This window comes from Capra hircus, chromosome 27 (genome assembly GCF_001704415.2).
Source record: "Capra hircus breed San Clemente chromosome 27, ASM170441v1, whole genome shotgun sequence".
In the NCBI taxonomy this organism is placed as follows: Eukaryota; Metazoa; Chordata; class Mammalia; order Artiodactyla; family Bovidae; genus Capra; species Capra hircus.
The window spans coordinates 16,998,773-17,012,163 of record NC_030834.1 but is presented as its reverse complement, the minus strand read 5'-3'; the positions used below and the strand labels follow the sequence as shown (position 1 = coordinate 17,012,163).

The window sequence follows — 13,391 nt, the reverse complement described above, 5'->3', positions numbered from 1 at the left end:
ACAGCAAAATGAAATGAAGTACAAAATTATGTCTACAAAAGAAAAAACTCAGAATTATTTAAATGGTAAATGATGATGGATGGAACCATATAAGCTCTTACCAAAATCAGTGTTTCAACGTCAGTTGATCATTGACAAATTCAGAAATGCCCAAGAGATAATGACGTATCTGCCCATACCTTGCCAAGCCCTTTCAACCTTTCAGCCTCACACTAGTTAAATTTCAGTTAACTGATTTTACAAAGACTGAAGCAAACGACAGAAATATATACCCCACAGTTTTCATGGGACATGGTTTTCTAAATGTTTTGTCTTCTTTTCTTTGTGTTGTTCAGCCACCAGGTCATTTGTAGGACTCTCCATACTCCATAGGAGGAATATTGCCAGTCTGAAAGTTCAGTGTCTGTAGCGTTCGATTGCTTATTACATTTTTACCCTCTAGGTGCCAACCTGGATTCACTGGAGCAAGATGTACTGAGAATGTGCCCATGAAAGTCCAAACCCAAGAAAGTATGTTAAAATAATCTGAAATTTGCTCTCTCCCCCAAACTACAGCAACAATCGCTACCGCTTGGTGCCTTTACAGCTCAGTTCTGACTGATTCCTTTTGTTCTAATCATGGTTAACCCACTCAGGGCAGAAACCCATTCAATGCGATATTGTCTAGCTATGTCTCTGCAACAAACCACAAAGGTCCTCAATTTCATAAAACCCATCTGGATGGTCCATGACGCTGGCAATCATGGCGGGCGGGCCCACCAAACCTCCTCTCCTTCCAGTGCGTTGGACCAACACTACCAAGCAGAAAACCTAGTTGAAGAAAAACATCCAGCTTTCATTTTAAGTGGCCCCGTTTGAGAGAACACGGTCACTTAAAATGCTGGGATCTTTCTATCATGTTTATCCAAATTTTTATCCCACTGGGGGAACTGCCAGAGTCTAAAAGCCATGATGAGGACGAAGACTCAGTTCCTGAGAGTGAACTCACCAAGTTCAGTCAAATGACACTGAAGGAGCTTCTTTCTAGCATATATTCACCTCTTCTCTTTTTTCTCTGTTTTTTTTCTACCATTGTTTTTTTGTTTCTTCTCTCAGGTGCCCAAATGAGTTTACTGGTGATCGCTGCCAAAACTACGTAATGGCCAGCTTCTACAGTACGTCCACTCCCTTTCTGTCTCTGCCTGAATAGGAGCATGCTCAGTTGGTGCCGCTTTCTTGTTGCCGCATCTCCCCTCAGATTCCACCTAGAGCTAGATGCGTTTTACCAGGTCTAACATTGACTGCCTCTGCCTGTCGCATGAGAACATTAACACAAGCAAATGTATGACTTCCTCTGTTCGTGACTAGTGGGCTCTGAGCTACTCATAGGTGCGTGAGGCTCCAGTGTTTCTGAAATTGATCTTGAATTACTGTGATACAACGTGATAGTCTCTCTCACCCAGTGCAATGACAATAAAGGCCTTGAAAAGTCTCACTTTTATTGAGAAAATAAAAATCATTCCACGGAACAGTCCATTTTCTTTATAAAATGACCCCATCCTTGAAAAGGAGGTGTGCTAAGTTGTAACCAGTACACACTTGAAATGATGGTAAGTTCGCTTCGGTTCAGAATGTGTTCTTTCCGACAAATAAACAGAATAAAAAGAGTTCAGATGTTTCTCTTCATTAACCAAACAGTTTGCATAAAAAAAAAAAAGCACTGAATAGGAAAATTAAAAGCAAACATTTCACAGTAAAGGAGATAGCCTGGCTTCTATTTGACCTTGTTTAGGAAACAAGGGATTCAAGTCTAAATGATTTTTAGATGAATTGTTAAATCACTTATTTATGCTATTCTACTCTCAATAATAATTTTAGGAAAAAGTTGTTTTTTTAAAATATTTCTTAGTTACTATGAAATATCACAGTTCACTGCTAGATGTATACTTTTAAAATGAGGACCGGGAAATTCTGATGGATTTCTTTGGCTTCATGAAGTTTTGAACATTCCTAAAAGACCGTTTACATTGTATATAACTGCATGGATAACTAAACTATGTATCTGTCCTTCTTTTGTGAACAAGGACTTTAGCTTTTAATTCTGGAACTTTCAAAGCATTATTTTAAAAATAGATTCCATGTAGTTATCCATGTAGATCAAGAGTGACATTTTTTTTTCTGTAAATTTAGATCAGATAGTAAATGCTTTTGCATTTGCAGACTATACCATTACTGTCATAACCACAGAAAACTCAGCCTGTGGAGCACAAAAGCAATTCATAAGTATGGTCGTGTGCTATTAGATTTTATTTACAAAAACATTATAATGGATTTGTCAGCCTCTGATTCGGCTTGTCAATTGCTTATCCCCAAAAATATTTCACATAGTGTATTGTGGTATAAATTCATGTAACACAAGAAACAGTGATAGAAATTGGTCATTTGGGGGCCCTAAAAGAATGAGATTTGACCCTTATTTGTAGTCATGCAAAGAATAACATTCCGTTTCTCATGTTAACAGTCATGGAAGAATAAATTCTATCAAAAAAGAAATTTCATATGCATTATGAGGAGATTGGACCCATACTATTCCATCATTTTTTTAGTGAGTGGTACTTCTGATGTATTTACAAAAGCTGCATATTAAAAATCACGTTACAGACCATTTTTTGTTGTGAAAAAGTGATAAATTGGCATTGCCAAATTTTCAAACACAATCTCCTCTTTATTCAAAACCTTTAAATAAAATGCTTTTATTGGACAGAATGGTTCTCTCTGTAGCTATAGATTTTTTTTATGAAGGTAGATAAGATGGAACGTAAAAACAGAAGGTAAATAATAAAATTTTACTTAATACAGCCATTCCTTTTAGAAATGTTTGTATTCAAATGACATGGATTTACAAATCCCTGTGACTGTATAAATTCAGTACAATTATATTTTAAACTTTAATGAAAATTCTGAACATGTGTATTGTACTTAAATTTTTGGAATATCATTGTGCACTGAAAGCATTGTAAAAATGAAGGCATTTTCCAAAATAATGATGCAGTGAGATCTGACAGAAGAACCTGAAAAAATGTTCTCAATTTCTCTTTTAGACCATATTCTCTTTCATAAGATATAATTTTAAAATAGCCATTATGTATTTTAATCAGAATGTGATTCCTTGAATAAATTCTTTAGTAAGCTTTCAGTGGCACTTTTGGAAGATGTCCAGGAAAACAGCATTCAGATTTAACCTGATTTAACAAAGATAGATAGGAAGCACATTTATAAACAAAGTCTGTAATGACTGTGCATCAGTCCTGCCTCGTGTCTGGAAAAGCAAGAGCTTCCATTCAGAAACTGCTTTCCAAAATTGTCTTGCCCAGAGTTAATTTTCTAACTTCCATGTCTTAAATTCTCAGTTTTTACTTCCACAAACCTTCACATCGAAGGCAGGGAAATAAATATTTGCTGCTCTAAGAACTTTATGTTCAACTAGTAATGAAAGCTACACAAAAGCTAAAAAGTGTTGCCATCTTGGTAAAGTTTAAAATTTACTTATTTTTGTTCATAAAGTTTAAAACGCATATCATACATTTTAAAAGAAAAAATATTCCCCAGCTTCAGAGAGACACATTGTTCAACTTACCAAACCACATTTTCAGTTGATGAATCACATTGTAAAAGAACATACAATTTTTTAAATGCTTCTAAATACATAACTTATATTATTAGGATTTAATACAATTTTTCTGGTCAGGGTGTCCTATGGGACATGTATTGATTTATAAAAACTGATTTAAAATATAAAAGAAAGGAACACATGTATCTTTTATAGGGCTTTCTTGAAGGAAGCCATTTGCCTTGAAATAAAACATTTATAATACTTTCTTGGAAAATACTGTCGAGGTTAGTAAGCGTTAGGTTTCGCCCCTCTCGACACAGAGTTCCTGCTTGAAAGGATTGTTTTCATCATTGTGTGTGTGTTGTGTGTGTGTGTGGGGGGGGTGCATGTGTGTCTGTGTTTGTGTATACAGACAATCAATAATCAATTTATAGACTATAGGAAAAAACACACAGCTTCAATAGTTTCAAGCAGTATGGAGCAAATAGGTCATATATAAACTAACATCTAATAGGAAGTAATTCTAGAATAGCCCAAAGTATAGACTATTTTAAAAGAGTACAATTTTAGAGTTTATAGGCATTTCCTCAGAATGAGTAAACTCAGACAGCCTTAAAAGTATTTTTGATTCATAGGTTACTAGTGCCTAAATTATTTGTGTTGATTTTTCCAAATGTTTTTAAAATTCACTGAAGTTGTTAGTTTCTTTATCAAACATGCGCATCTTGCTGAAAGTAGAATAAAGACACATCAACCTATAACAGAATTATTAACTCCAGCTAAGCATTAGTGAGATTTCACTGTGTGTTTTTATGAACATACTTGCTCATGGCATATGTAAACTTGGAAGAGTTTCCTATTGCATTTCAAAGGGTTCAGTGGCAATATGGATTGGTATATGTGAAAAAAAAAAGCATCTCCTATTGTAAAGGTAAGTTGAAAATTAGAAGTCAGTGGCTAAATTGGTCCCATTTAGAAATGACATTGACAGGACTCCTCTACAATCCTCAGGGGGGCAAAAGTCAAGAGGACACATACCTCTTTGAGATTACTTGCTTAAGAAAACCCAAGAATGTCTTCAAATGTTAACAGAAATTATAATTGCATGTATGGACAATTTCAACTTTTCAAGAAGTTTTCTTGTTCTTTTCTCTAAGGCAATTGAAAATTTAAATTAACCTACAGGTTAATCAGTTTTCTTCAAACAATTATAAAATCCTACAGCAAAAGATTAGTGAGTCAGTACTTAATAGTTTCTAAAGACTCAGATTTAAATTAATTTTTTATATTGCTTACTGCACAGCAGGAAATCACATGTAGAAAAGGAAGCTAAATTGTTTACAGTAACCTTCGTGTTTTTGAATTATTAATTTAATTTGAAAAATGGAGTGGCTAGGCAGATGTTCAATAGGAAACATATGATATGTAATAAGCCTAAGCCAACATTAGATTAAATAGAACAGATAGAAAGTAATAAGCTCTTCAGAAAATGAAAAATATTTGTGTATTCTGCTTTTCTTGACTCACAATGAAAGAAATGTAGCCACCAATAGTCAAATAAATCACAGTAGTGTTTGCTCCAGGACTTGGGTGATTGATGCATGCTTCCCTCTGCGTGTTTCCTTGTTAGGGCTTATGGGCAGAAGAGAGTACAATTTTAAGTACCAATTTCCCTTTGAATTATTTGAAATTGGAGCTGCCTGATACGAATGACTTCCCATGAAATGAAATTAGAGTTAGGCTCACCAACTTACCTATAAAACTGTAAATGCAGTAATATATATGCATGAGCATGCTACTAATTTTATTGAAGACTTAACCAAGCTTTCTATGCAACTAATATAGATAATTAGCAGTGTTCATGTAGGCATGGAATCATGATTCTCTTCTCTGGAAAGAGTTTCTGTAGTCATCTGTTGATTTTAACCCTTAAATTGTTACTGATGTAGGAGGAAAAGGCAAGACACAGAGGGTTGTAGGGAGAAAAATTGAGTCAGTTGCTCATGGAAACGTGTAAGGAAATTTATTATCACTTCCTCAGAAAATGAATTGTGGTACCTTGATGTTCTGAAGTTTATATGGAAGAAAAAACTTGAGGGAAAATGGCAATTTGTCCAATTCAGTGTTGCACAGAGGCAAGAGAAATTTGGACGGGAAAAAACTGTTAATTTTGCTGTGAACACGGTGCAAACCAAAGTCACTCTACAGCCTCTTTCTTTAAATTTATGAAAAATGTACGTGATTTGTCTGCGTACCCTGGACTTAAGGCAAAGAAAATTCTATTACATAAAGTGCCTCTTTATCATTGTTAGTCAGTATACTATTTGATATGTATTTATACATACATATTATACATACATATATATAAAATCTGGGAAACTTCATTTCCGTAAGAGGTGGCAAGGTTTTTTTTGTTTGTTTTTTTTTAATATAAATTCTTGATATATCACAGAGGCTGTCAGAGTTTTGAGGGCCCGGAAATTAGTCAAAACTAAGCCTGCATGCCTGCGATCAGTGGCCCAAAGTAAATCTCCAGATACACCTGTCCGCCAAGCTGTTAAACCCCTCTGCTGTTGGCCGACACACCTCACGTCTCCTTTATTCCACAGGGTCACCCTGTGAGGCCTGTGTCAATACCATAAGCATTTTGTCAATGAGAAATGAACTTGTCCAAAGTCACTGAACAGGTAAATGGCAGAGAAAGGACCTGAAACCAGGATGACTCCAAACACAATCTCTCTATGAGGAGATCTGTTCATGTCCAAACTGTTTTGGAAAAGAAGTACCCTCCAGCGTGTGCTTTCAAACTGAAGAGATGCCTTGTCAGATTCGGGGACTGTCCTGGTATCTCTCTAGTCAGTGACCAAGGAAAAGAAATACAGACCGCAGAACCCCTCTGTTTTCATCCTGCCCCGCCTTCCCACCTGCCTTTCCGCCCCCCACACACAAATACGGGAGTCCAAAAGGGCCCCAGATGATGACATGTGGTTAACAGTTTTTTGTTTTAAGAATGGAAAGCGTCATTTCTCGATTGGTTTTTTTGTTTTTTGTGTTTGGGGTTTTTTTTTTTTCCATTTGCCCGATTTTCCCCACTTTTCCACTTGAGTCTATGCAGGTCCTGCCAGGCCTGCAGTTCTGATGTGTCCTCAGTCAGGTGTGCTAGGACTGTGGGCTGGGGGCGCACAGCTTCCAGCCCTGTCCCCTGGGCAGCTCTGCAGGCCCGCTGGGTGCCTGTGGCCATCAGCTATCATCTGGGCATCCGGGCTCAGTGCTGAGAAGTGCCCATCTAATTGGCTCTTTGTGATTTGAGGAAGTGCTAAATAAAAATTAACCAAAGAACCCAGGAATTGCATCCTCCCCCTGCCTCCTTTTTTTTTTTTAAACCATTTGAAAAAGTGAGGGAGTCACTGCTATCTTATGCCACACAGAGATGATACAGAAAACTGGAAGCAGGCTCCCGGTTGCCTCGGTGCCCTGGCTGGCTTTTTTGAGCAGAAGTGTTCTCCATGTCATACCCATGATGGAGAGAGTGGAAGATTTGGGGGAAAGGAAATAGTTTAAAGATAAGTAAATAATACAACAGGAAATATTAGAGCATAGCTAGCCCCAAACAGTGAAAATGAGCGATCTAATGGGACAAAAATTTCCAACCTAATTGCTCCTCTTGGCTTCACCTCCCTGCTCTGCCACTCTCTGCCTTTGGGTAAAATGACTTCACCTCCCTGCCTGGAACTCCACGCCTGCCTTTTGAAAGCAGAAGGATGAAATGATACCAAATGCCATCTCTGATGATAAATCCGGTCTTTCGATTCCCAGATAATGCATAGCATAGAGGAGGGGTCAGCCATTCACTTCTCCCTCAGTAAGGTCTTTTAAGGGTTAATAAAGACAGTGCTGAAATTTGCACACCTCTTGAAAGAGAAGTTCCCTCTGTGGACTCGTAGGGGCGTACCTGAGCACTGCTTCCTTAACCATCCGCCATTTGTTTGTTCCATGTGCACGCACAGAGCCGTAATAGTCATGTGTAATGTGTTTTGGAGTGCAGTGTATTGCTCTTTTCTGAAACTTTTTCCCTTTCTTTCTTTTTTTTTTTTTTTTTTTGTCAACTTTCTGCATTGGCAGAGCATCTTGGGATTGAATTTATGGGTATGGACCAATCATCATTCCTTTTAGCCTGCAGAATTTAGAGCCTATGAGCTGAAACCTTTATATTTCCCCCCTGTCTACTCTTACCTTTCAGTTCCTAACTAATTTCCTTTCTCTTTAGAAGGGATCATACAGCTATAACAATGATTTCTTTGCTTTCAATCTATGGTTAGTTTACCGACGAGGTACTGAGGGCAGCAGTTTTTAGACTCAAAACTTTCACTTAGGGTTGAAAATCGCCTTACTTGGTACAATTCACATACATCCCATGTTCCTTGACCCACTGATCGGAGCTGACCATGCTGTTATTCCAGAGCTGGGTAAGTTGAAGTGATTCAAAAGGCTTTAGGAGGAACCAAGCCAGGGGCCTGAGAACAAAAGAAGCTTCACATACACCGACTTAAGAACACTCCGCATTTTCGGCTAATGGGAGCTTTCAGTTCAGTTCAGTCGCTCAGTCGTGTCCGACTCTTTGCGACCCCATGAATCGCAGCTTTACGTACAATGTAAAAATCATCTATTCATATTGTAAACATAGAAAGTTCTTACACTGCAGCATAATATTACATACATTCCCTGATAGCTCAGGTGGTAAAGAATCTGCCTGCAATGCAGGAGACCCCGGTTCAATTCCTGGGTTGGAAAGATCCCCTGGAGAAGAGAATGGCTACCCACTTCAGTATTCTGGCCTGGAGAATCCCATGGACTGTATATGGCTGAGCAACTTTCAGACATGGATTACTCTAGTTTTCTGGAGATAGACACAAGCACTGCACTAGTCAGCTTCATTATCTTATGAGCAAGGAAATAAAAAACAACAAAATACACTGTGCTATTGTAGGTGGAAATTCTAGCACTAATAGAATTAAATTTGAGTCACCATATCCCAAGTAATCAAATACAAATTTTCATGCTGTTTGCCAGTGGCTCAGCAGTAAAGAATCCACCTGCCAATGCAGGAAACTCAAGTTCTATCCCTGGGTTGGAAAGATCCCCTGGAGAAGGAAATGGCCACCCACTCCAGTATTCTTGCCTTGGAAATCCCATGGAAAGAGGAGCCTGGTGGGCTACAGTCCATGGGGTTGCAGAGTTGGATATGACTTAGCGACTAGACAACATCCTAGATAGTTGGGAGAAAAGCCAGGCTTGGCAGGAAGGGGAAGCCATTTTGTCCTCCTGGAGGCTCTGCAGTGCAGGTCCCCAGGCTTCCTGAATGCTACAGCGCTGGAAGTGCGTATCAGTCAATAAAGCAATGTCCTTGATAAAGGACTGTCTGGCCTCCATTCAGCTAGTGTCAGTGACATCATGCAACAAAAGCATCTTATAGCTGTTGCTTTCTTTTCAATGATAACATCACAGTCTACACCTAATGTACTTTCCATAATCTGGAAAGTGAGGCTGTTGCAAGCTATCAGTTTCCAGGGATAGAAACTCAATTACTTGCACATTCCCCTCCCCCCAGAAAAAAGTTCCAAGAGAAAACTATTCATGTGATGGGGAAAGCCCTACATTCGTGTAACTGGTCCTTTGCACGTCAGAGAACATCACTCGAGAGTAAGGAGTACGAAAAGCCCCACCAACATCCCACGGGCGTCAGGTGGTCTACTTGAGGGGCGTTATCTATTCACGTTACTTCCCTCGGGATGAAATTTATCCCACTTCTCAAAAGGCGTATTGGCCTTACCTGAAAGGAAGAAAAATCCCACCATCACCTTCTCTCTTCTCCCTAATAGCATCCTTCCAATGTTATCACTTTAGGGTCTAATTATTAAATTTAATATTTATTTTCCCAAACAATGAAGTAGGGTGATGGCTTTTTCAGATACATGACCTCCCTCAGTAAGACCTGAAGGGTTTAGTAAAGGCACCCTGAGCTGATACCCACACACCTCTTACAGGAAAGGCTTCCAGAGGTTCCAGCCAGCCAGAACGTTCCATCCTTAAGGAAAATCAGACCTTACAGGCTAATTGCAACGGCCAAGGCTTCTGTCTCTTGGCCTGGCCAGATCAGTCTGAAACACATGCTTGATCTGGTTCATTTAATGCATCCAGCCAAACCATAAAGGCTTAGAAGTGTTTCAACTCATTAAGGCAGATCCACCAACAGGACTGATGGATTCTTTTTTTCAACACTGTCTCTAATTTGCTCTTGTCCAGTTGACCCTGTAACACAGGGAAAAAATAAGGGAGGAAAAGGAGGGTTGTTTTTTTAAAAAAAAGCATTTTTTATATTATTTTCCACCAAGTATTTCTCCTTGAACATATTTATATTGTGAGGGTCACCTGATTTAGGGAACCATTGAAAGATCTGATAGAAACTTAAAGGGAAAATATTTAATGCATTCAGGCCATCCTGATGTGAGTATAGAGTCCTAAGCCACATCTATGCTCTAGGGGACTTGGTTTCAACTGGCTCATCTTAGCACTTTTGTTTTGCCCTTTGCCCTTGACTGGGCTGCCTTTCCAGTTCCGTGATTGATTTTCCTGGGAAGTGTCATCTGCTGACATAACCGGGGGAGAATGAGCAAGTCATTATATGCCATTTCTTCACGAAGCCTAGTCAGTCTATTCTTTTAGAATTAACAACCACCAAAAAACTTGCCAAAGACAGCACGATGCCTTCCCCACTTTTAGCCCTTGGATAGGTCCTCTTTTTGCAGTTTGGAGAAGCAGTTTCCCAGGTTTTTCTAAAGATAGAACTGGAAGATGGAAGCACTACCAGTGCTTGCTGTTTGAAAAGAAGGAAAAATAGAGTAAGTGAAAGAAATACAGTAGGATCTTCACTTTCTAGGCAGTGAGGCTTTTACACTCCTGTTTCTTAACTAGTTCATCCCAAACAAAAGATTCCTGCTCTGTGTTCTGCTTCCCCCAGAGAAGGACCAGTGGGGTGATGCCTTTGCTGTTTAGACTTAGTGCTAAAATCATCCAGGTGCCCGTTCCAGCCACATCAGCTCACAGATTAACACCTTATGAAATTGAATTCCCTGTCCTGTGGCTCTAGGGGAAGGGAGGCAGCAGACACTCGCAATTAACATACAAGCATCCACACGTCACGTCCTCATTTGACTGACGCGGCACAGAAATAACGTGACAGGGCTCTCTGTCTCCTGGTCCGTTGTCGCCCCCGCAATGCACCAGCTGCTTTGCTTTCTAATTGTGGCTGCCACGTGACCGCCAGCCTAGGTTAGGAGTTATGCTGTATGGGATAACCCTTCCAAATCTATATCCACCTTGCTTCCCACCCCAGCACTTCCTCCCTCTGGTTTTCTTTTATGTATTTATTTTTCCTCCCCTAGTATCAGGCATGCTGTGCCAGGAACCTCAGATGGCTCCTTCACTCTTTAACCTCGTTTTTCCCTCCTACCTGGCTTCCTCCCTCTCTCCGTCATTCTGTCAGTCTGTCCTCTTGGTTTGCTTTCTTTTCCTCTTCCAACCCTTTCTGTTTGTTTTCGTATAATCTCTGCAGCATTCTGGTCTTTTTTTTTTACCCACTGACTATTTTCTCCTCCTCCTCCTCCTCCTGTTAATAATCAGTGATCTTATTAATTTGATTTGACAATGTTCCTGACCTGTTAACTGGAATTTGATTACCATGGGCTTGGCTTGTAGGAAATGTTTTTGTTTAATGATAAAGTCTGCTGTATCATAGAAATGGCATTGTACCTTTTTTCATTTCAAGAAGACTTCCGGCAACTTGCCCTCTGTCAGTAGAGGGAAAAAGAAAAAAAACAAAAAACAAAAAACTGTGGCTGCTGAGACAGAATGTAAATTGAAATTGTTCTATAAGGCCCCATGTTGATATCCAGATAAGAGACCTTCACTGGTAAAATATTTCCCAGTTCTTGACCAGCGTGTTAATCAGAATAGCAAATGCAGCTTAGACTGCTTATTATGCATTGGTTAATTTCTCTTTCTCATTGAACTTGTGAATATTTCCCAGTGAGTGTGACCAGACTGGTTGGAAGCTTCGTTCCTAAGAGGATCAGGTTCACCATTAAATCAGCCAATCTTATTAAGAACCTGACTCCCGTTCTATAGCAATTTATCCCCCTCCAAAGCTGATTTGCAAATCGAAAACCTCCATGAATCAGAAACTGGTTGCAGTGGGAGTATAGTAGTACCTTCATCTGAAATTTCTAAACATCCCACCTCCCTGGTGCAACCGACATTAGCCAATTTGCCAACTTGTCCAATGCAGGAAGGTACAGTCTGTTACAAATCATATCATTTGTGCCAGTGGTTTTGTAGTGTCGTAAACTAGATCTCTAAGTACAACTGGTGAAGTCGTAATAACTGTTCCTCAAAGGACAAGTCTTCCTCGTGGCCCAGGACTATCCCACCCATCTTACTGGAGTTTCTCTGATACAGTGCCAAGCTACTCCTTGTCCTGCTGCTTCTGTCCCCATTTTCCTATTAAATCATAGGAATCCTGCCTCAGTTTTGTTTCTAACTACAAGTCAAGCTCATGTTTGCAAATGTCTTTGAGTTGTCTTTTCTTTTTTTTCTTTTGTTTTAAGTTAAAAGTGGTTCTTTGTAAAGACCACGGGAATAGGAACTAGCTGGGAAATCAAAAAAGGCTTGGGGTGGGGGAGGGGAGGGGACAGGAGGCTGGGAAGAAGGGGGAAGGGGAGGGTCCCAGTGGTGCCAATGCCAGCTCCTTTTATTGGCATCAATTCCTGTTGTCTTTGCAAGAGTTTTTTTTTTTTTTAATAAAATCTACAGTTTTAACCAAAATCGTTATTTTACCATTAACGTTTATGGTTTGTCAGTTTAGTACGCATCTATGGCTTAACATTAAAGTCATTGAATAGATCGTATTTTTTAAATTATAAATGGCCCTCCAATGGGCTTTGCAGCTTTATGCTCAAAATGTGGTGTGGAGCGTGCTGCACCTTACGTCTTATTTGCCGAAGGAATGAGTTGTCCCGTGTGTATTTTCTTGTGAACATGGACAATGCCAGCTCTTCAGCTGTAAGTCTGGGCGAGGGTCAGGGAGCTAGCCTCGCTGACGTCTGTTCTCATCCCTTTCCAGAAGCGGAGGAGCTCTACCAGAAGAGAGTGCTCACCATCACTGGCATCTGCATCGCACTGCTCGTGGTTGGCATCATGTGTGTGGTGGCCTACTGCAAAACCAAGTAAACACCTCCCCGGCCTCCTTCCCCCTGAGCTCACAGGCAGCCCGGGTGGCAAAGGTTATGCAGAAACTGGGCTCCACAGCCTTGTCCTGGAAGGGGCAGGGGGATTTCCTCCTTATTTTTGGTCCCAAATAACCCATTCTGAGGACCTTCCTAACCACAGGCATTAGAAAGCTTTGCCTATTTGTGTGAAAGTGTTCAGACTTTTGTTCATTGACCACAGTCCCGTGACCCAAGAAAAGGGTTGGAGGGACAGGGTTGCATAGGTACCCATGCGGGTGTCTGTGGATATGGGTCCCTCCTGAAAGGAGTGTGGTGGGTACCACAAGTGAGCTTGTCACCTCAACTCTGAGGACACGTCCAATCTGCACTCAGGCATAGGGGACAATGGAGGCGTTTGGTGGCGTTTGAAAGGCAGGCATTTTTAAAAACCATGATGGAGTTTTCAGTTGCATCTAGTTAGGTTACCAGTTCAAATTCTCCCACAGTGTGAGATGTACAAAAGGACTCTCACGGGA

The 13,391-nt window shown here is 40.0% G+C and overlaps 1 protein-coding gene across 8 annotated transcripts in view; it reads left to right on the top strand.

Annotated features, from left to right (window-relative positions):
* NRG1 (neuregulin 1) overlaps nt 1-13,391 on the top strand; it is a 236,478-nt gene that overhangs the window by 210,760 nt on the left and 12,327 nt on the right. For 4 of the 8 annotated variants that reach the window (XM_018042028.1, XM_018042025.1, XM_013975454.2 and 1 more), the window contains 3 exons: nt 1,096-1,154; nt 7,715-7,738; nt 12,771-12,873. In XM_018042028.1, the coding sequence (XP_017897517.1) occupies nt 1,096-1,154; nt 7,715-7,738; nt 12,771-12,873 (186 nt within the window). Of the gene's footprint in view, nt 1-442; nt 511-1,095; nt 1,155-7,714; nt 7,739-12,770; nt 12,874-13,391 lie in introns of all 8 variants that reach the window. The other 4 variants (XM_018042030.1, XM_018042027.1, XM_018042026.1 and 1 more) reach the window with 2 other exon arrangements.